Source organism: Canis lupus, chromosome 28 (genome assembly GCF_011100685.1).
Source record: "Canis lupus familiaris isolate Mischka breed German Shepherd chromosome 28, alternate assembly UU_Cfam_GSD_1.0, whole genome shotgun sequence".
NCBI classification, from domain to species: domain Eukaryota; kingdom Metazoa; phylum Chordata; class Mammalia; order Carnivora; family Canidae; genus Canis; species Canis lupus.
In genome coordinates this window covers 31,930,579-31,954,049 of record NC_049249.1, presented here as the reverse complement: position 1 = coordinate 31,954,049, position 23,471 = coordinate 31,930,579, and the positions used below count along the sequence as shown (strand labels likewise).

Below are 23,471 nucleotides of genomic sequence, written 5' to 3'. Positions count from 1 at the left end.
AGCTAGTTCCATCAGAGTACTATATTCAGAAGTCACATGGAATAATTTTATTCTCTTCTGTGGCTATGATACCAGATTGATTATGTTCATTTATTTCAGTTTGCTTTGAATTTGGGGGTTTACTTTTTTTTTTAAGATTTTATTTATTCATAGAGACACAGAGAGAGAGAGAGAGGCAGAGACACAGGCAGAGGGCAGAGGGAGAAGCAGGCTCCATGCAGAGAGCCGACGCGGGACTCGATCCAGGGTCTCCAGGATCATGCCCTGGGCTGCAGGCGGCACTAAACACCTGAGCCACTGGGGCTGCCCTGGGGGTTTACTTCTTAATTTCAGTTTTTTAATAGGTGATATATTTATCTGGTTCCAGAGCCACCCAAAGAGATAAAACACAGAGAAGTCCTCTTTCCGTGTCTTCTCCAGCCTGTTCCCTGTCCCTCAGTAATAAGCATTTTGATGAGTTTCTGGTTTATCCTTCTGGTGTCTTGTGTGTTTTTGCAAAAATAAGCAAATACATGTGAATAATCTTCTTTTTCCTCCTCTTCACCAAGAGAAACATCCTGTGTACACTTTTTGGCACTGTTCTTTTTTCCATGAAAACATATCCAAGGTCACAGTCGTAGCATCTCATAGAGAATCCTAGTTCTTTGTTACTTCACCCACATGCTGTTTTGTGAAAGGACATGCTGTAGTTTGTTTTTTGTTTTTTTTTTTGTTAACAGCTTTATCTCAATAAAATTTATATGCTATAAGTTTCACCCATTTAAAGTCTATAATTCAGTGTTTTTTACTTCATTTACAGAAATGTATATGATTTTAGAACATTTTTATCCTCCTCTCTCCTCCCCTTAATTATAACCCTAGGCAAAAACTAATCCAGTTTCTCTCTATGGGCTTACCTACTCTGTGTTTATTATTTTTTAAATTTAAATGCAATTAATTAACATATACTGTATTCTTAGTTTTGGAGGTAGAGGTTGGAGATTCATCAGTCTGAGGTAATAGTTTGTGCTATAGTTTATTGAAGTGGTTTCTTGTAATGGATGTTTGGATTCTTTTTTTTTTTTTTCCTTTAAAGATTTATTTATTTTAGAGAGGGCAAGCATGTGAGTGGGGGTGGGACAGAGGGAGAGAATCTCAAGCAGACTCCTCACTGAGTGTGGAGCCCAGCACGGGGTTCACTCCCAGGATCGATGAAATCACGAGTCAGATGCTCAATTGACTGAGCCACCAAGTGCCCCTAGGTCTAATTTTGTGCGGTTACAGTTAGTATTATTTTGTCATTATATACGTGTGGAGGTATACTTTTATGGTTGTTTCACATAGTGCATCAAAGAGCAAAAGTTCATATGTTGTTAGATTTCACCAAATTCCCTTCCCAGATGTTGTACCCTCTTGCACTCCAGTTTACAGTTAGGAGTGCCTTAACTCCACAGTGTACCCTACAGAGTGTGGTACCAAACTTGGTTTTTTTGACAATGGGTGAGAAACCTATTCCTGATTGATTTTTTAAATTATTGAAAAGATGTTAGAGGAAGTGTCTTATTTCGGATAACCTCTATGATCATTGGCTGAAATGTTTAGAGAGAATGGTGTTTTGCATTTTTACTTTGTACAGTTTTGGGAAACAAGTGGCAGACTGATGCTCAGGCAACAGGAAAATGAAAGGGAGTGAGCAATTGAGTGGATGACAGAAATGACATCACTGTGACTGTCCTAAATAGGAAAATTCTCAACAGTGTAAATTCTAAGGTTTAAAAATTATCTAACAAACAGCATCTTGAATGACCCATAACTTTTTTCTCACACTGAATCCGTGGATGGAAATAAGGGGAAATGTTACGCTAGGCTGTAAGTACTACTTGAATAACATTGGGAGAGTTTTTCTTTATTTGGTTGTAGATAATCATGACATTCAGAGTGTTACCTTTTTTTTTTTTTAAGGAAATCTTAAGACTTTCAAAAAATGATTAATAAACTGTTTTGGAATTTTAGGTTTTAGAGGCTTTTTTGGGGGGGAAAGTTCACATATTACTTGACAGACATATCCCTAAGATCGATAAGTAAATCTGAATGACATATTTGTAATTTTTAAAACACTTTAAAATTGGAAATTTCAAGCATTCATAGCATAAAGACAGTATGGTGAACCCCTGTGTGCTCACTGCTGAGCTTCAGCGTTGTAAGCACAGCCCCATTTCCCCTTGCCACTTTTTGTTTGTTTGGTTTTCCAGAAACAGGACTCTGAAATTACGCCCTTTTACCTATAAATACTTTGTTGATTCCATCAGGTGGTCTTGTATTATTAATTTAAAAGTTATGACTGAGGTAGTTAGAACTACTGTGCTTTCCCAAAAAGCAGTTTTCTAAATTAGGTCAGAGGACTTCCTATGACTGTCTCAAATATTAAGGAGATCTCCTCTTCGGAAGGATACTCATTTTGAGGAAAGTTATCTTATATTGAGGCATATGTTACTCGACCATGTGGTAAAGAAAAGGGAAGGAGGTTGCTCTGGGTCCATGCTGACCCCATGGAGCAATGAAAGGTGGTGGGATAATGGCCTCTTTTCTCACTCCGGCCACCAGGTGGTGCTCCAGATCCAGAACAGGCATGCACCTCCGTCCTAGCTCAGCTCTGCTGAGCTGGGTGCTAAGTGGTGTGTTCACAGTCCGTGAAGACTGATAAATGCTTTCCTTTTCCATTTGTTGGAAGTACTTTGCATTGAAGGATTGAGTATGATCATTATAAATGAGTCTTTGCTTCTTAAATATTTAAGTACTTTCTGGAACTTAACCTAAAAAAGACATTAACCATTTTTCTCATAATAATGTTACTCTATGTACATGAAAATTATGACTTATATTTAGAAAAGTATTCATTATATCAGACTGACACTTTTCTTCAATTATGTAGCAAAATCAGACAATCATGTGTAGGCATCTACTACTTTATAAATAACTATTAATAGAATTTGAATGATAGCAAGTTCTCAGCATTTTGAAATATTTATTATTTATTTTAAAGGCCAGGGATAACTTCCTTGAATAAATTAGAAAGGTTAGATGGTTATTTGTACAATTTAATCAAGCCACTTTTTATGAATAGCTCTTAAATCAAGGGAGGTTTGTATTATAGTGTGTCTTACGTGTGTTTCCAGACATTTGTCATTAGTAATTAAATTACTAAAGCTTTTGAATCAGTTACGTAAATATTTTAGAACAGAGACATGATTATATCCCCAGGATAATGTCAGTTTGTGGGGGAGATGCAAAGAGGTGGAGTTACAGCTATCACTAAGAACATTTTCCCTTGAGTGTCACCAGGGTGGCTCAGTAGATTGAGCATCTGACTCTTGGTTTCAGCTCAGGTCCTGGCCTCAGGGTGCTGGGTTCGAGCCCTGTGTTGGGCTCCGTGCCCAGTGTGGAGTCTGCTTGAGATTCTCTCCTCCTCCCTCTGCCCCTCTCCCCCCACCCCCACCACAAGTGCACTGTTTCTCTCTCTCTCTCTCAAATACATCTTTTTTGAAAAAAAGGACATTCTTCCTTAAAGTTTCTTTTGTCAGTAATATCTAAAACTTGTCTCAGATCATAAAATCGTAGCATTACACAACATTAGAGATGAAAGGACCTCAGTGCTTGTGTAGAGTAAATTCTCCTATTAAGGTTGGTTGTCCACGAGAACTTGGTAGTTAGTGGCAGGACACCGACTGGTTTCCATGTTTTTTTTTGTGCTGGACCGCAGTGCTCACCTATGAAAAAGTGAAAGTGGGCCCAAGTAGTTAAGATGGAATAACTGACATCAGTGAATGAGACGTTCATCATAGGCAGATTTTCCAATAATTGGAACATTTTCATTGCTAAGGTTTTTATGTCCCCTAATCTTTTAAAATGACTGCCTTTCCCACACCTGTGGTGTTCCCTGCGCTGGGCTCGTCTGATAATGGTCCTCCTAGTCCCTCAGGAGCATTCTGTTCTCGCTGTGTTGTACTGTGGCATATGCCTCACATGACTGCTTTCTTCTCTAAGGTGTTTCTCTATTTTCATCTTTCCTTTCTTATTTTTTGCTGTCAGTTAACTGTATTAGTTTGTCTAGTTTCAGCATTCTTTTTCTAATTTGTGGTTTCTTAATGTTCTGTTAAAATATTTATTGAGCACTTGCTATGTGCCAGGCAGTCTTCTAGAGGCACTTGGTAGACTTACCAAATGAGTGAAAAAGTCATGTAACGATCCCTTGCTCTTGCATAGCTCAAATTCAGAGGTGGGAATGGGTGGTCAGAGAAAGTCATTTAAACAATAAGTGTAATAAATTAGTAAATTATATAGCAAGTTACCAGGGGATAAGTATTAAGGAAAAAGAGCAGGTGTAAGGGAGGAGCAGAAATATTAATTATTGGCTTGGAAATTAGATCACCAAGTTTATTGTTAGTAATGATCAAGAGGAAAATGGGAAAAGAAGCTTAAGGGATTTTTCTGTAAGTTGGGGACATAAGCATTCTGTTTTGTATTCTCATTTTAACCTTTATTGCTCTCTTCTGTGGTTTTGTCTTTAGTTTCAGTACCTGAAAGTCTGTAGTAGCTTGATAATTGACTGCTAGTTATGTAAGTATACCAGTAACCATCATAGTTAACAGGCTTACATAGTTTTCTGAAAGCTTAGGGGTAGGACAGTGACATGGAATGTTAGGCTGTCAAGGGGAGTGTTTGGTATGAAATGGATGTTGATTTTTTTTTTTTTTTTAATATTCATTTGAGATAGTGCATGCACATGAGTGGTGGGAGGAGCAGAGGGAGTGATTCTTCAAGCAGAGACAAAGGAACTATGGATGTTTCTGGTTTTTTTTTTTTTTTTTTCTCTTGTGATAAAGCTTTCTTGCTTATTCTTAGAGTACATCTCTCCTTTTGAAAACTTAGCTCATTAGTGTATCATAATCCACAGCATACTTTGTGCCATTGCATCAACTTATAAAAATACGGTGCCAGAATCAAGAAATACACAGTGCCCAGCAGTGTGTCTGGAATGGAGTAGATGCCCAGTGTGTGAATGAGCTGCCGAGTTGCCTGTTCTTGAGAAACAGCTGGAGGGAGAGCTCACTTGTTGCCAAATGGAAAACTACTCAGAAAGAAAATAGTGTTCTTGAAACTCGTGTCATGAAGCAAAAGGAGAATTCAAATGATGTCAAAAGCTCTTGTCCTTCTATAATAAGGAAAAGCTGTTTTGAATTTCCTGAAAGAGAGTGTTGTGAAATTTACCTACAATGAGTTAAGCACATTTTAGTGAGTGCAAAGCTCAGGTGATAGGAATAATCTTGTCGCGAGCACCATTTGTCTTTAGCTCTTGTATGTTAGCTCTGCTTTTTCCATTAAATCTGCGGGACCTCGAGTTTTACAACCTCCTGGTAGTGACTTGACAAGTGAACAATACTGCCTATTGATAACTAGTCTAAACGAGGAAAGTTTGTGCTTTTGCTATGGTAATTTGTTTGATATGCCAGATAATTGTAGGTAACTGCTTGCATGGTTAAAAAGTAGTTGATTTTATTCTAGTCAGTAGTTAGTTGTAAAAGTAAAAAATGTGTATTATATACCTGATGATTTATCCAGAGCATAATTCTGCCTTTAAGGGGAAACGGGGATACATTGTGTGGATCCGTAAATATTGGTGTGTGTGTATGTTTTTCTGTGACAGTCATTCTAGAAATAGTTCAAAATTTTCTACTTAGAATGGCTCCACGTTGCTTTCTTCTGGGCTCTGGAAGAGGGTGATTTTTATAAACATTAAATTATTAGCATGTTCCAGTCACTGTGGTAGGTCCTAGGGATACATAGACAAATAAGACACAGCCCTTCGCTCATGTGAGTTAACAAGTAAAATGGATTTTAAAATACTTTTAAAAACATCCTTACATAGGTTTACATTAATGTTAAAAATGTTAAAATATTAATATTGAAGTTATTGGAAATAAGGGCACCTCTTGCTCAGTCAGTTGAGTGTCCAACTCTTGATTTCAGGTTAGTCATGATCTTGGGATCATGGGATCAGGCCCCATATCAGTCTCCTCACTCAGCTGGGTGTGTGCTTCTCTCCCTCTTACTTTCCATCTGTCCCTCCTCCTCTCTCTCCCTCCCTTTCTCAAGTAAATAATCTTTAAAAAATGATTGGAAATATACGTACCTGGTATGATGTAGAGAGATACTTGAATCCGTTGATTTGATGAGTATGCAGGCAGTACCTATAACCATTATTAAAGTGTTAATAAAATCAAGTATTAGTTTTTAGTAATAATTAAATTACTGATAATATATTTCTTAGTATTTTGACCAGAGGACTTTTAAAATAAATTATGTCTTGGTTGTGGTTTCCTGCTAATTTTTATTTCTAGGCTTTGTATTTTCTGCTTATCCTTAATTCATGTTACTCAGATGTTTGAAAGACACCCAGTTTTTCAAGGTCAGTTTGAATTCTTTTACCTAACTTAGTGTAATGTAACGATACCTGGTTTTGTCCTTAGTCTCTTGAGTAGTTGCTCCTCAAAAATACTTGAAGTCTCTGCGGGGGATTAAATGTGCTTCTGGAGGACACTGGCATTCTGAGAAGATCAAATGAGGAGGGCACATGCTGATTTCTTCATCAATAGCAGTTCTTGGTTACTGGTGACTGCTTCTCTCTGGTTATGACACCTCACCTTGACCAGATGTGACACAGTTTTGCAAAGTAGCCAGGAACCACGAAGAAACACGGGAAAAAAGGAAATAATATGAATATTCATTTATTCATTCATAACTTGATTCATTCAAGTTATGAATGAGTGCAAGTGGGCATTTAAGCAGCAAATACTGACTTCCTCTTGTGTGCCAGACATTATTTTAGACTCTAGGGATGCAGCATAGTGAGCAAGACAGAAAACTACTACCCTCAGATTATACGCTAGTGAGGAAGATAAAAAGTATGTAGTATAGTGTCAGAGTGATACGTGCTAACAGTTCAAGAAAAGGGGAGGGATAGAGTGGTGGTGACAGTTATGGAAGGACATTGGGAGGAGGCTGTGAAAAGAGGGGCTCCTTGGTAGATGCCTGTGTGTGTCATCGGGAGATACATTTTAGATCCACAGGAGAGGCATGACATGCTCACATAAGGGCAGGGATACTGGCGGGCCTGGGAAACGAGATGTGAGAGGTCTTCTTCATTTACGTTGCTTGTGAACATAGTGTTGAAATCCTGCTTTTTTGCCATTTGTTGGTTGAATTTGTCATTATTATTAACATGCATTTTGTTGTGGACTTGTTAATTGCTTTGTTTCCTTGTTACCTGAATATCTATTTATCACCATATTGTAGCATTATTTTATTATAACACTGAGATTTGGTATCTGGGTGTTAACTGCCTTCGTGTGAGTTCTGATTAATGGTGGTGTTGAGTGCTTGGTTTAATAGAAGGAACCATGTACTTGAAAGGCTTCTAGGTTCTTAAAATTTTTTTTTTTTAAGATTTTATTTATTCATGAGAGAGACACAGAGAGCAGAGGCCCCCCATGGGAAGCCTGATGCAGGGGTGGTGGTGGAGGGGGGTGTGCTGGCTTGATCCTGGGATCCCAGGATCATGACCTGAGCCAAAGGCATATACTCAACCACTGAGCCACCCAGGTATCCCAGGCTTCTAGGTTCTAACCCTAGTTTTGCTGTTGACTATCAAATATAATGTGTGGGCCTCAGGTTATCCAGAGGTAAGCTAGAGGAGCTGGACTAGATAATCACCACGATTCCTTCTAACTGAAAATTCTGTGGCTTAAATAATTTATAGGAAAAATCCATAGGGGGAGCTCAATAGTTTTTTCTTATCTTCTTTTTTGAAATTAATTTTTAAATTTATATACAGCAAAGCTCACAAATGTTAGGTTTGTAGCTTATTGAAATTTTACATATGTATGTGTCCCTTAATCACTATTCGGATTGAGAACATTTTCAGCATGCTAAAATCCTCTTTTTCTAGTCAGTACACTCTCATCTGGAGATAGCTACTCTTCTGACCATAAGAGTAGATATGCATGTTCTTGAGCTTTCATACAGATGTAATCATGCAGTGTGTACTCTTCTGTATCCTCTTTTTACTCAGTTGTGAGTTTCGCATACACTGCTTACAATAGTGGTTTTCTTTCATTCTTGTGTAAAGTCTTCCAATGTATGGATAGTGGACAGTTAGTCTATTTTCCTACTGATGGGCATGCAGATGGCTTCCAGTTTAGGGCTATTATGAATAATGTTGCTAAGAACATTCTTGTACCTGTCTTTTGGTAGACACAGCACTCATTTCTTTTGGGTATATACTTAAGAATTAAATTCCTCCATCGTAGGGTAATGATAGCTTAGCTTTTGTGCATACTGCCTGTTTTTCATAGTGGTTGTACCTTATGAGAATTCTCATTACCTCCCATCCTCACCAACACTTGGTCATGTATGACATTTTAATTAGCCTTTCTGGTGGGTATATTTAGCAGTATTATATTGGGGTTTTAATTTGCCTTTTGTCAAACACCTTTTCATGAATGTGTGAGCCATTTGAATATCCTCATTTTTGTAAAGTACTTGTTTAAGTGTCTGCGTCACCTTTAAAAAATTGGGCTCTCATATCTTTCTGTTTATTGATTTTTAAGAGCTTTTTATATTCTCTGGATATAAGTCCTTTCACATCTATGTATATTTTAAATATATTTGCCCAATCCAATACTTAAGAAAATGTTATAGTTAGAAGAATGCAATTTTAAAACTTTTCAGTTTTGATACATCCCCAAACACTCCATTTGCAAATTAAGAAAACAACAGGTTTGTTTATTTATTAAAGATTTTATTTATTGATTCATGAGAGACACAGAGAAAGAGGCAGAAACATAGGCAGAGGGAGAAGCAGGCTCCCTGCAAGGAGCCCAATTTGGGACCCCATCCCAGGACCCCAGGATCACAACCTGAACTAAAGACAGACACTCAATCACTGAGCCACCCAGGTGCCCCAGAAAGCAATAGATTTAAGGATTTTTCTTATTATATAAAATTTTGGCACCAATGTTAATTTTTAAAAAATCCCAAGGCACTTTTTCCTCATAAACACACTTTTAAATTATTTCCATACTTCTGAGATATTTTAATATTTTGTACTAGTCCTTAATTTAAATGTTGTAAACAAGCTGGTTTTTAGGTTATTAGGTCTGTGGCAAATGATTCTATTAGAGAAGCAAATGATTCTCGACTCAGCACACGATATCACTAATACAGGAGTCTTTTTTTTTTTTTTTTTTTTTTTTGGTGACTTTGCTAAGAGCTTCCTTTTCTTTGCCCTTTGATATGAACTGGTGATTTTGTTTGGTGCTAGTAATTTTGCAAAACGATGAAATTCTTTTAAATTCCATTCTTTTTGAGCTCTTCAAGCTGTAAAATTACATTCTTATCTGCACTACAGATTCATCTGCAATCTTAACCATTTAATTTTAGAAAGTAGTAAATAAATGAATTTTTAGTAAGTTCAGATACATGCTATTTGTTTCATAGATATAAAGTCACTATTAAAACAACAACAACAAAGTCACTATTTATAAGACTTGTAACTATCATAGTGAATACATGCAATGAGGTAGTTAGTTATAGCCCAGATCTTTATTGCTTTTAGAAACTGGATAGAGAGTGGCAAGTAGTAAAAGAGTTGTGCACTGAAGTAGCTCACTAATTAGGACATGTATTAGCCAACTGGACTCAACACAGAACAAAATCTGTGAAGTTCTGTGTATTAGTGTTATGGGCTTTTGTGATTCTGGGAAGATATTAGAATCTTTCAAGAGGCATTTTATTATGTTCTTCTTCTTCTTCTTCCTTCTACGCTGTTGTCTTGAGCATTAGCCATTCACCAATCTAAAGTATTAAGTCTTATACTGGGAAGGATGATGATTTTGAATAGGAACCAAAACTTTTAAAAGGTAGGGGCAGGAGGCAAGTAATTCACTGATAGTTCATACTAGATTTTTTTATAGTGTAAACAGCTATCTTGAGTATTTTCAGTGAGCATTTTTATTAAATACAGATTGGGGAAACTGGTAGTGTTTCCCAGAATGAGTATTGTAGAATATTCTATAGAATGTTAATAATAACTGTTAAATTAAAAACAAACCAAAAGCCAAAACTTTCTGGTCACGTAACTTTGGAAATCATTAGATTAAATAAAGTCAGAGGTTTTTCTTTTTCTAACTTTATTGAGAAATAATTGACATATATTGTATAAGGCCTACAGCATACTGGTTTGATACACCTATATTGCAGTGTGATTACGACCATAATTTTGGTTAATACGTTGATCGTTTCACATAGTTAATGTTTCTTTTTTAATCTTGAAAACACTTAGAATCTACTTGTTTTTTAGCAACTTTCATTATTTAATATGGTGTTGTTACATAGGATCACAATGCTGTGCTTTTGATCCCCAGAACTTATCTTTTAGGGTTTTTTGTTTTTAATGGCAGGAATTCTCAAAGTCCTTATTTTATCAGTATATTTTACAGTTCTCTATGAGGAGGGGAGATGCAGTGGCAATAATATGCAGAATTTCTTGAACTTACTTGGCCATGGAGCAATTTTGTAAGAGTGCCACAGGATACCAGTTGGTAAAACTGGTCTGGCTTCTATTTTACAGATAGAAAACTAAGGCTGCAATAATTGAAGGAACCTCAAGATGAAGTAGATGAAGCTAGTGAAACTCCAGACCAACTCTTAGATCGTTGTTCTTCCTTTCCATTGGTGAAAAAGGACATGTGGTAGCCCAGAGGACATAGGTTTAAATAGATTAGGATGTAAATATGATTTTCCTTGTCATCGTTTAAGATTTATTGATGCTTAATGGCCAGTCCAGAGGTTCCAGGTCTAATCCAATAAGCCAGTGCAAGCAGTTAGTCCTTCAGCCACCTCCTGGCAGGTGGACTAGAGAGTAGCTCTAGAAAGGAAGTTAAGGATTGCCTGAATCTGTTCTGTTTATTCCCCACTAAAATTAGGATAAACAGGATCTGTCCTCAGACCTTCGTCATGACTTCCTACTAAGTACAGCTTTAATTTCCATGCCCTGGATGACTTTTTAAATGGATGGTAGCTGTGTAGGCTGCTTTTGAAGGTTTTATTTTTCTGCAATGAAATGAAATAATGGAACTTTGTTTCTTTTGTGGAGTCACATTAATGTCTAAGACTTGGCAATTCAGGAAAAACACATTCTTAACGTAAATTTTAGTACTTGCACTGCCTTAAAACAGTCCATTTCCAGTAGTCCAAAATGGACTGGCAGTTGTGGGAGAATGTAAAGGGAGTGTAATTTAACTTACACTCTTAACTAAAACTTCCAAATTCCTGATAAAAAAAACTTAGTATCTTACATTGAGGTATGATTTAGGTTTTAAATAAAGACTTGCTAGATTATAGACTAACTAAAATTGTTAGACTTGTCCCCTGACAATTTGTAAGTACCATGTGCTAGGGTGAAAGGTCAAGGAAACAGGACCAGCAGAAGTATTTTGTTATTGCAAGGACGTTTTGAGTAATCTATATGAACAGTTATAAGAAAGACTTGAATTCCACTTTGACAAATAGGCATAACTCACTGATGTTCTTCAGTTTAGGAAAAAAAGTTGTGCCTTGTAAAAAAATTGCTATTTAGTGTTTCCTTTTTTGTTAAAATATGGGAATTTAACATGATTCCTTATTAAATGGAAAAAGCATTTCAGGAATATAGTAGCTTGTATTATGTGTTGAATGTTTTATATTGCAAAGATAAATAGTTGATTGTAGTTTTACCAGGATATTTTGACAAAACCAGTAGTGTGCATTCTTCTCTCCTGCTTCCTCCCTCACCTTCTCCACTGTACCCTACCCCCCAGCATAAATGGCATGGTTAATAACAAGTCTTGGAAAAAGAAAGAACTTGCTGTTCATAACTGACAAGAAGTTTAGCTACGATTTTGTGTGCTTGGAAAACTATTGAGAAAATTTTGGTAAACCCAAGTGCTTCTCTGGAAGGAATGAGATGTTATGACATAGGCTACCAATGGAGCTAGAAGTGATAAGTAAGAATACTCTAAGCAAGATCAGTCAGTACCTAGCTGTGGAACATGAGAACTGATCTGGGTCTATCCTTTTTCTCTTTTTAGAGGCTTGAAAGATTTTCTAAATGTACTACTGATGCTGTTGTGCCTGGATGCTAAATACGGAACATAATCCTTATTTTTTGAAAAAATTCAAGAGTAGATGAGATAATTGACAATTAAAATTTTTATGAATTGTAGCAAGTGAGTCAAAGTAATAATGTTATTAATGTTATTGAAAAACTTATCTGTTTACGTTTGAAAAGACAAATGTCAGGGAAGTTCCTATTTTTAACTATTAAATCAACATTTCTCAGAAGTAGTCTTTAAATAGGTATATAGATAAAAAAAACTGTGGTTATATTTACCTCCAGTTCTTTCTAGAATGAGGAAATATATTCCAGTCTATAAAATCAGTAAGATATTTTGTAAACGTATTAAATTCTTTATTTTCTCAACATTTTGCCTAAATATTAAAATAGGATCTTTCCCTTAAACCTATTAACTATGCCCATAACACTATATTTTTTAAATGGCCCCATTAGAATAACTATGTTAGAAAAGTGGTATTAATGGAGACTATGGACTGGGGCTATAGTCTTTTTTGTTGTGTTGTAACAGCAACACTGAGCCATTTTTAAACTGATCAGACATTTGGATGGTATTTGTTAGAAGGCATCTATTTCTCTTGTCAGTTACAGTGTATGTACAAAATATATTTTACAATTAATTTGTTTTTTTATAGTTCTTTTTCAAGGTATTACCACTTGTATTGAATATGTGTGTAATTTCACAATGAAAATTTACTAAGTAACTGAAGGGAAGTAGCAGTGGGTTTTCTGGTGCACTAATCAAGAAGCAGCATTTTTGGATCTCTTCATGTCCTTTGAATAGGAAGTGAATGTGCGCCTTGTGATTTGTTATTTTGTTTTTACTGCTTTGGGAATTGAGAACTTTTACTTATATACTTCATGTTTTGGCAGCTTTAGGCAGTGCAGGAATTTTTAGGTCTATTTTGAAAAAGCTGTGACAGGAATGTTATATACACACATGACAGAGATGTATGTCAGGCATTGGAACTGCAAGGAAACATTAGTTTTCCTGGAAAGTAATTATCTGCTTCTTTTTATTATTTAAAGTAACCTCCATCCTAACTGATAAATCAGTTACTGCTGAACCAGAACTACTTCTATGTTCTTCTTTGTTTTTTTAAAGATTTTATTTATTTTTTCATGAGCGACACAGAGAAAGAGGCAGAGACATAGGCAGAGGGAGAAGCAGGGTCCCTGTGGGGAGCCCAATGTGGGACTTGATCCCGGGACCCTGGGATCATGACCTGAGCCAAAGGGAGACACTCAACCACTGAGCCACCCAGGTGCCCCTACTTCTAAGTTCTAAAATATAATGTGTACTAGAGAGTTAACATGCACTTAGTGGAGAAAAGGGAAAGAAACTGAGCAAGAGCAGATTTCTCATTCTGAAATAAAAATTCTCCATACCTTTTGTTTTCCACTCTTAAAACTGGCTAGCCTTTTACTTGCCACTTTTTACTCCCAGGAGGAAGGGCCGAGATCCTCTCATGTTGGGCTACTATGAAAAGAATCCAAGATCACAAGGTTACACTTTAAGTTTTAACAAAATTAATTTGTTACATATCAGTATTATGAAAACTTAAAATGTTGGTAGATCTTGCACTTTCAGAAAGTTCTCTTAAAAAAAAAAAGTTGCTTAAATATACCCTATTATCTAGGGCCTAAATGATACTAGTTAATTATAAGGCTTTAGTGTGTACTAGTAACATTTTACAAATGTATTTGCTTTAGTTTTGCGGGGAGAAAGTGCCGTACTTTTTAAACTTTACGGTAGAAAACTGGAAATCTTTACAAAGTAGAAAGTTATATAGTGAATCTGCATATATTCATCTCCTGTCCTCACCAGTTTAATATAATGGCCAGTCTTGTTTTATCTACACGCTATCCTACAATACTTCCTCCTGACCCCCTGGTGATTTTGAAGGAAATCCCAGACATCATGTAATTTCATTGAAAAATATTTCAATGTGTATCTCTAAAAGAGAATCAAATTATTTGTATTCCCTGTGAGTACTGGCTAACTTTGTTGTGGAGAGGAAGTTCAAGAGCCCTTGGAAACAGGCCTGCTATTGCATTTTATTGTAGTTATTTCGCATTTAGAAAGATCAAGAGTTTATGCTACTTGGCTATTTTATTATTACAGTAACTCTCAAAGGATTTGAAATGTTGATTTAATAAATAACATCTAAAAAGCATTATGAATTATTATCATGAATATATATAGAGTTATGTGACAGTCCTCATTTCAGAGCAGTTTGCTTTGTTATTCATGGCTCCTTCCTACCCTGCCTAAATTTGTTTCCTTAATTAAATACTGAGAAACAGCATATATAACGCTTAGTTTCAGATGTTATTGTGTAAGCCTTGATATGTGTCAAAGAGGTAGTAGAATAAGGATGCATGTTGGCTGAGAAAGAGAAAGGGAGAACTGTCCGGGCACCAGTGTGTGTGGGGACTCCCCTTCTTTCACTCTTGCCTCAGCCAGCCTTCTCTCCTGGTCTTGATTTTTTATTTCCTTTTTTTTTTTTTTTAATTTTTATTTATTTATGATAGTCACAGAGAGAGAGAGAGAGAGGCAGAGACACAGGCAGAGGGAGAAGCAGGCTCCATGCACCGGGAGCCCGATGTGGGATTCGATCCCGGGTCTCCAGGATCGCGCCCTGGGCCAAAGGCAGGCGCCAAACCGCTGCGCCACCCAGGGATCCCGATTTTTTATTTCTTGATTCCCCTTTGGTTTATATCTTTCCCTTCTCTTGGCTCTTACGTAATTTTGCTTGTGGCATTCATTGTCAGGAAGATTGCTGATTCCTGTCTTGGACTAATTATGTAGGGGTTGTAAGATGAAACCTTAAGAAATGAAAGCTTTTAGGACTAGCTTGTTGTGCTTTAATTTATTTTTATATAGAGTTTGTACAGATTTTATTTTTAAATAGCTGGATGCCAACTATGGGCTAGATAGAACTTTTCTGTACTCTGGATAAAAACTATACAGTGAATCAAAAAATGTTGATTTTATAGACTTTAAGGTTTACTTTAGATGCTGTTATTGAAAAAATACGTAACAATAATTTTTCTTTTTTTGTTTTCTTTTGCTGCTCATTTATTGGATGAAACTGATCCTGATATTTAAATGTGACTCTACAGTTCACAAGGTTCCTTTGCAGCTCACCTCTGGAGGTAAGAGTTGACTCTCTGACTTTAGTACTAGAATCACTACTCGGACATCACTATTGGTATGTTTTGTTAGGCATTTATTTGGTATTTAGAGGTGTTCGTTTTGTTTTAACACATCCTCTTTGATAATGGTAATGAGATGAATACAGACTTTTTTTAGAATAAGAATTGTTCTAAGTTACAGAGCTGCTCACCTTCATAACAGGTCATTGCTTCTTTTTAAGGACATTTTCTTTTTTTTAAGTAAACTGAAATCAGTCTTGCATTATAAAGAGCCTTATTATGTCTGCTTCCTTCATAACTGTTTGACACTAGCCTTATTCTGTCTTAATGGCCCTGGTATTAAAAAAAAAAAAAAATGGCCCTGGTATTAAAAAAGGGAGGGGGGAGGGGGGGTGCCTGTTGTCAGGCCAGTTTCATTTGGTTTGGGAGCACTTTTTTTTTTTTTTTTTTGAAAGATTTTATTTGAGAGAGAGTACTAGCCTGGAGGAGGGAGAGGGAGGGAGAAACAGACTCCTTGCCAAGCAGGGAGCCCAATGAGGGACTCAATCCCAGGACCCTGAGATCATAACCTGAGCTGAAAGCAGATGCTTAACCTACTGAACCACCCAGGTGCCTGAGAGCACTTTTTCAGACCCCTGAATTGATAAGGCAATAGCATAAACTATTACTGAGCTTCTCTTAAGCACAGGTGTGCTCCCTCCCTCTGTTTCTCTCTCTCCCTCTTCCCTCTCCTCCCCCACTCCCCTCCTCTCCTTTTCCCTCGCCCTCTCTCAGTGCTACATTTACTTTCACCTTGAGTCCTCATAATGGTTCTGCAGTGTAGAGCTGAGACTCCAGTGATAACATTGTGAGATAAAGATACTCAGGAAAACTGCTGACCTGTGATTTGACACAAGATGGATGAGGCTTTGAGGAAGGAGGAGGAAAGAAGGGGGAGTGGGAGAGATGCTTGCACTCAGAACCAAATCTCAGTTTTAGAGCATGCCTTCCCTTACTGGACACAGTTGGGCAAATCACAACTTCCCTGAGCCTGGGTTTTTTATCTTTAAAATGCAAATGATAAGTCTTACCTCCCTAATGAAGCAGTGGACATGGCAGCATTTTTAAAATGCTACTCAGGGTACCTGGGTGGCTCAGGCTCAAGTCTTAATCCCAGGATCATGAGTTCAAGTGAGTTCAATAAATAAAGTGCTACTCAAAACCTTAGTAATATTTTTTATTTTCCTCTTGGGCTGCACTGAAGCCCCGGGTGATCAGACACTGTTCTCTGCCTTTCCATTGTCCTTCCTTTTGCTTCTGCTTATTTCACTTTAAGTTCCTATCCCCTGTTTCCAACTGGTTCAAATCCTATCCCTCTTCAGGTTGAGCCTTTGTCCACTGCCACACCCTTCTGCAACTCTCCACACACACTGCTTCTGTAACACTGTACTCATGTGATTTTTTTTGAAACATTGTGGGTTTGTGGTGTAAACCAAGTTGGCACATTGAATACTCTCAGAGGTCAGTTTGATGATTGCCAAGGGAAAACTGTACCATCCAGGTTTGGTTACATTTTCTAAATATCCAGGATCAAGAGGGAAACAAAGCTATGTTTAGAGGGACTTGGGCTTTGAAATGATGGAGGCTTGCTTAGCCCATGAGCAATTTCATTTTTCCTTTAATCTAAAGATGGAATTGGTAATACTTTATAGTTATTTTTTTTAAGATTTTATTTATTCATGAGAGACGGAGGTGGGGGGAGGGGGCAGAGACCCAGGCAGAGGGAGAAGTAGGCTCTATGCAGGGAGCCCGATGCGGGACTCGATTCTGGGACTCCAGGATCATGCCCTGGGCCGAAGGCAGGTGCTAAACTGCTGAGCCACCCAGGGATCCCCTACTTTATAGTTATTAAGATGAAATGAGATAGTGTGTGGTAAGCACTAAGCACAAATCCTGTCACATAAAATTTTAAATAAAGTTTAGTGCAAAAACAAGCGAACTAAGAAATTTGAAGACAGTATAAATTATACAACTGCTCTTTAGTTGATGAAGCATTTTTTTAAGCATAGCAGAATGGGAAGTATCACAGAGAAAAGGATGGAAAAATAAGATTTGCTTCTGTTAAAAATCCTTAATTTTGTTCATAAAAACATATAGTTAAAAGGCAGTTTGGGGAAAGTATAACAAGGTTATTATACTTCAAGATCTTTTGGAGTCAATTTTAAAATGTTTTATTTTTTTCCCCACAATTTTTGGTTGAATTTTATGAGATAGTTGATGTGGTGAAATACAAATGGTAGTAAATGTTTTAAGAATTAACCTTGTAAGCAAAGAAGTGTAGTTTAAAAGAACAGTGGTAAATGTTTGCTTACCTGTTAAGATAATCTTTTTTTCTTTTTTTACAAATGCTTGGGAAGATATGGGATGAGTTGTTTTTATACTTTATCCTTTACAGAAATCAATTTTGTCATCTACATTTAAGACCCTATATAAATTCATACCTTATGGGTTGTGTGCTGGAATAATTCTAAGAATCACTGCCAGAGAAATAAAAGTGGGGACAAAACTTATGTAAATGTTTATTATGGCACTATTTATAATGGCAAAAAATTTATAAAGTCTAAATGTCCAACAGTAAGAGGTCAAATAAATAATGGTACAGAAAGCCATATTATCAACAGAACACAGTACAGCCATTAAAATGGGGATTATGCATATACTTAAGTACCTGTTGATGAAGAAAACAGTGTGAAATACTTTTGCTATATTGAAATAGAAGTAGGATGCAAAATTATACATGTAGATCTCAATTTAAAAATAATTAAAACATGCAGAAACCAATTAAGAAGGAGATACACAAAATGTTAAATTGTTTCACCCTTTGCTCTTCCATGAAGGAGCCACAATGGGGAGAAGAGATACCTTGGTAGGTTTTTGGTGGTGGCTTTTGTAGTCAGTGTTTGAAAAGTACATCAGGCAAGGCTCTGATTGTTGAGCAAACAGGATCTAGTCTTAGGGGAAAAAGATGGAGAGGAATTGCAGGAGCTTAGGTGAAGGGAATGACGATAAGGTTTCAGCAAGAGCTTTGAGGAATAACCAGGAAGAATGGTTTTGAGTGGAAGACATTTGGGCTGGATTGGCTTACCTGGACATGGAGTGAATAAGGAGGCTGGAGCTTGATGTCCACTGCACCACTGGGGCAATATTACCAAACAGTGGCAAAGATCCTTCTAAATAGACCTCACTAATAGACTTTTCTCAAATGTGAGCCCAATGAGAGAGGACCCTGTTTTTCTTGCTTCCTTGTGTTTCTGATTTTAGTGTAGTAAAGTAGTACAGTGGAAGCACTGGATAAGTATTTGATGGATGGATGGATAAGCTAGGGCTGAGGCTGAGGCTGCAGGAGTCAGCCAAAAACACACAAGGCCTAGTATTTATGTTTCAATATAGTCCTAGCACGACTGTATTAAGATGAGGATCATTGTCTTTTTCATGTTTGGATGCTCTTGGGTGTAGATAGTGCTTGGAGTTTACCAACTGTACAGCCAGAGTATATCAAACAAATGTTTTTTTACTTACATCTGGCTAAATATTGGGACTGTATGTATAGAAGCTTTAATCTTTGGTGAATAGTAGAGGGAAAGTATGATCAAATTGTAGTGATCTCGTCATTTTCTCTCTGATCTGCTTTCTCCATTTGATGATCTGGAGTTTTACCTTTGTTACAGATCTCTCTTCTTACTGAGCTTATGGACATAGGGCAAAATGAGAGATGACCAATGTGCTTTTCTTTGCTTGAAGTTTTTGAGAACTCCTTTGAGGGCTTTCTGTTGAAATTTTTTTAGTCCAGAGTTTTTCAGGGGCTGCCTGATAGTATAGGTAGTGGCTGCTACCCCTAAACTTCCAACAGCACTGAACTCAGGATTCTATTCCTTTGCCACATCACAGTCTGAGAGCCAAAACAAAGCCAAAGCAGGAGAGTGTTAGGAGTCCCAAATGTTTAATTTTGCCATTGAGCTTGTATTTTAGCTGGGGAAGGTAAATACCCAAACACCTTCCCTGATTGTGATTAAAAGAAAAATAATTCTGGTAGAGACTGTAAAATATGTGGGACTTGCAGTTGAAAATGAAGAATACTTTAAACTTCACTTTGTCCACAAACTAGTATGAATGAACCATGTCCCTTTGTTGTAAGTCCTAAATAGTTAACCGCCACATGAATCTAACGAAATTGTCAGGTTATAGTAATTACATCAGTAATTTGATCTGCTGTCATTTGAATGGAGCCATGTGTGGAAAGTCAGTTACTTCCCTCTGTGGGGCTGACCCCTTTACATTCCTGTAAGCTGAAGACTAATAGAGCTCATTAAGCTTTATGGGAAAAGAGCTTTTATCACCTCGTCAAGTCAGGCAACATATTTCCATTATATTCCTAATTTCATGTGGCTCTGTGGCTGCTGATGTGCACTTCCCTGCTAGGTTTACATCGGACCTCTCCCTTACGGACATTTTTATTGACATTACTAAGTCTGAATTACATTTTGTGTGGCACCGCCTACAGATGTCTTCAATTAAATGTAGGTAAATAAAGGGGATTATATATCAGAGGCTAAAAGATTCTTGAAATTCTCTTCCGAATCAGACTTTGCCAGCCACTCCAGTAGGGTGCAGTCTTGTCGGCATTTCGGGGTGGAGATCTATAGGAGAGGTGTTTGTAAGACATTTCACCATATGTGAATGTAGGTGGCTTAGGTTTCTGTTCAGGTATGTCCTTCTATTCTTTCTTTTTTTTTTTTTAATTTTTATTTATTTATGATAGTCACAGAGAAAGAGAGAGAGAGAGGCAGAGACACAGGCAGAGGGAGAAGCAGGCTCCATGCACCGGGAGCCCGACGTGGGATTCAATCCCGGGTCTCCAGGATCGCGCCCTGGGCCAAAGGCAGGCGCTAAACCGCTGCGCCACCCAGGGATCCCCTTTCTATTCTTTCAAATCAGTTAAAATCTTCATTCAACAGGTATCATAACAACTTATCGAGATGTTAGCACCTGTGGTGGATGGGTGCTGTGCTAAGCTCTTTGCTTATGTCGTTTCAGTTCTCACACAGAGAATTTTGTAAGGCAAATTGAGTCCAGAGAGGTACATTGGTTGAGCTCAACATCACAGCTATTGATATATGGCAATAATAGCAAGACAGAAAGGAAAAAATGGAATAATACTGCTATAAGATTTTTTTAAAGTTTTAATTCTAGTTAATATATAGTGTTATATTAGTTTCAAGTGTACAGTATAGTGGTTCAGCAGTTCCATACATCGCCCAGTGCTCATCACGACAGGTGCCTTCCTTAGTCTCCATCACCTGTTTTGCCCCCTTCTCCCTCAGTAATGCTATAAGATTCTTGCACTACATGAAGCGATAAGTTTGAGGTATATTTTGTAAACCCAAGAGCAAGATTTCTCAAGCTTGGCACTATTGACATTTTGGATAGGTTAAATCTTTCTTGTGGATACTATCCTGTGCATTGTGTGATGCTTAGCAACATCTCTGGCTTCTACCCAATAGATGCCTGTAGTTCCCTCCCCCTGAATTGAAACAGAATGTCTCCAGACTTTGCCAATGTTCCATAGAGGTAAATTGGCTCCCTGTTGAAAAACCACTGCCCTTGAGCAGCCTTAAAAACGGTGATAGTTGATTATCCAGTAGTGGAGATAATTGCCATGATAACACGTTTTTAGTTTCATGAAAGGCAGAAAAAGGAGAGGTGAACAAAGAACAAGTGAGACAAATAGAAAGCAAATAGCAAGATGTCCACTTAAAGCCAACCCTACTGATTACATTCAATATAAATTATCTGAACCAGAACTCTATGTTGACATGTTCTGTATCTATACTATCCAAAGTATGTATGTAGCTAGTGGTCATACATAGGTACTGAGCTTCTTAGTACCTATTCAAATTAAAATCTGAATTTTAAATTTTTAAGATTTTAGTAAATTTACATAGCCACATGTGGCCAGTGGCTATCCTGTTGGACAATACCTATCCAAACACTTCAATTAAAAGTCAGAGATTGTAATACTAGATTTAAAAAAAAAATCAAGGTTCACCTTAACTGTGTAGACATGGATCATTTAAAATAAAAAGGCCAGGGCAGCCTGGGTGGCTCAGCGGTTTAGCGTCACCTTCTGCCCAGGACGTGATCCTGGAGACCCAGGATTGAGTCCCATATCGGGCTCCCTGCATGGAGCCTGCTTCTCCCTCTGCCTGTGTGTCCCTGCCTCTCTCTCTCTCTCTCTCTCTCTCTCTCTGTCTCTCATGAATAAATAAAATCTTTAAAAAAAAAATGCCAGAGTAAGGTATACCATGCAGATGCTAATCATAAGAAAGTTGGAGTGGCTATATTTACATATTTGATGAAGTAGACTTCAGGGCCAAGGCTGCTATCTGAAAGGAAGAGGGACATTTCATAGTGATAAAATGGTCAGTTCATCATACAAAGGCATGGTAATCCAAAATGTGAGACACTTAATAATAGAGTCTGGGAATTCATGGAGCAAAAACCAGTGGAATTGAAAGGAGGAAAAGTCCAATCCACTGTTACAGTTGCAGACTTTAGGACGACATTCTCAATAGTTGACAGAACAATTGGAAAACTAGAAGGACTGTAGAAGATAGGAAAAACACTATCACACAGTTTTACCCCTTTGACCTCTGTTGAACACTATGCCCAACAATGATAAACTGCATATTTTTTTAGGTACACAGGGAACATTGACTACCATCAGATCAGATGCTGTCCCTCTATACAGATCTCAGCCATTGAAAAGGATTGAAATCATCTCTGATCAAAATGGAATTAAGTTAGAATCAATAACAAAAAGAACTTACAGCTCAGTAATAAGATAGACGATATAGTTTAAAAATAGGCTAAAGACTTGATTATATATTTCACCAGAGAAAACATGCAAATGGTTAATAAGTACAAGAAGAGATTCTCACCATCCACAAGGGAAATGGAAATCAAAGCCACAATGAGATACTACCACAAACCCACAAGAATGACCATAATCAGCAGAGAGTAGCAGGTATTGACAAGATGTGGAGAAACTGACAACCTTATTCATTGTGGTGGGATTGTTAAAATGGTAGAGCTATGGTTTTTCATTTCCTCAAAATAATGAAGATAGGGTTACTATATGACCCTAAAATATAGGAAAATGAGAATATACATGCAAACAAAGACTTGGATGTGAATGTTCATAGTAGCATTATTTATAATGGCCAAAAGCTGGAATCAATTTAGATGTCCATCACCTGGTGAATAGATAAATGTCCATCCATGATGGAATGGCAGCAGTAAAGAGGCACAAATTATGATACAGGGTACACCATGGGTGATCTTTGAAAACATTATGCGAGGTGAAAGAAGCCAGATACAGGAGGCTGCATATTGTGTTTCCATTTAAATGAATTACCTAAAAGAGGGGAATTTAGAGACTGAAAAAGCAGATTAGTGGAGTTTAGAGGTAGAAGTAGAGGGCTAACTGCAAAGGAGACTCATAGGAGTTTTGGGGGGTGATGGAGATGATCCCAGACTGCATTGTGGTGATGATTCCATAATTCTATAAATTTGCTAAAAATCACAGAATTTTACACTTAAAATGGGTGAATTTTATCATGTGTAAATAAAGCTGGGAGAAAAGAGTATATATCATTTCTTCATCTTTTAATTTCCTAAAATTTTATAGAAAAGATCTGATTCAGCCTGATATCTTGCTTCCTTACTGCATCCCTAGTTATTGTGTAGTGTTTGCAGTTTTAGTATTCCCCAAGATGCTTCCATTATATATTGAAATAGATATATTTTAAGGAATATTTAAATATTAGCTATGTGGTTAATACTCTTATTTTTAAATATTAGCCATTAGTATTTTTTGATAGCTTGTAAAACCATCTTTCCAATTTTTTTTTGAAGTTGAGAGCTATTTTGCTGCTTCTTGAAGCTCTATGATAGACTGAAGTAATGTGTACATTTGTGTGTGTGTGTACACCGATTGCAGGTGGCAGGGGCGGGTATCTACAAGTGTCCCTGCCCTGTAGCCAGTGGTGGCGCTCATTTTGCTGTC

General features: G+C 37.2%; 1 protein-coding gene across 10 annotated transcripts in view; it reads left to right on the top strand.

The window, feature by feature from the left end:
- Window positions 1–23,471, top strand: part of ATE1 (arginyltransferase 1) — a 162,220-nt gene that overhangs the window by 30,347 nt on the left and 108,402 nt on the right. For 9 of the 10 annotated variants that reach the window (XR_005380709.1, XM_038578981.1, XM_038578980.1 and 6 more), the window contains one exon: window positions 15,335–15,367. The exons of the other annotated variant lie outside the window; for it this stretch is intronic. Coding sequence is in view for 8 of the 9 variants with exons in the window: in XM_038578981.1 (XP_038434909.1) it covers window positions 15,335–15,367 (33 nt within the window). In the remaining variant the exon portion in view is untranslated. The remainder of the gene's footprint in view (window positions 1–15,334; window positions 15,368–23,471) is intronic. 10 annotated transcript variants of the gene reach the window in all.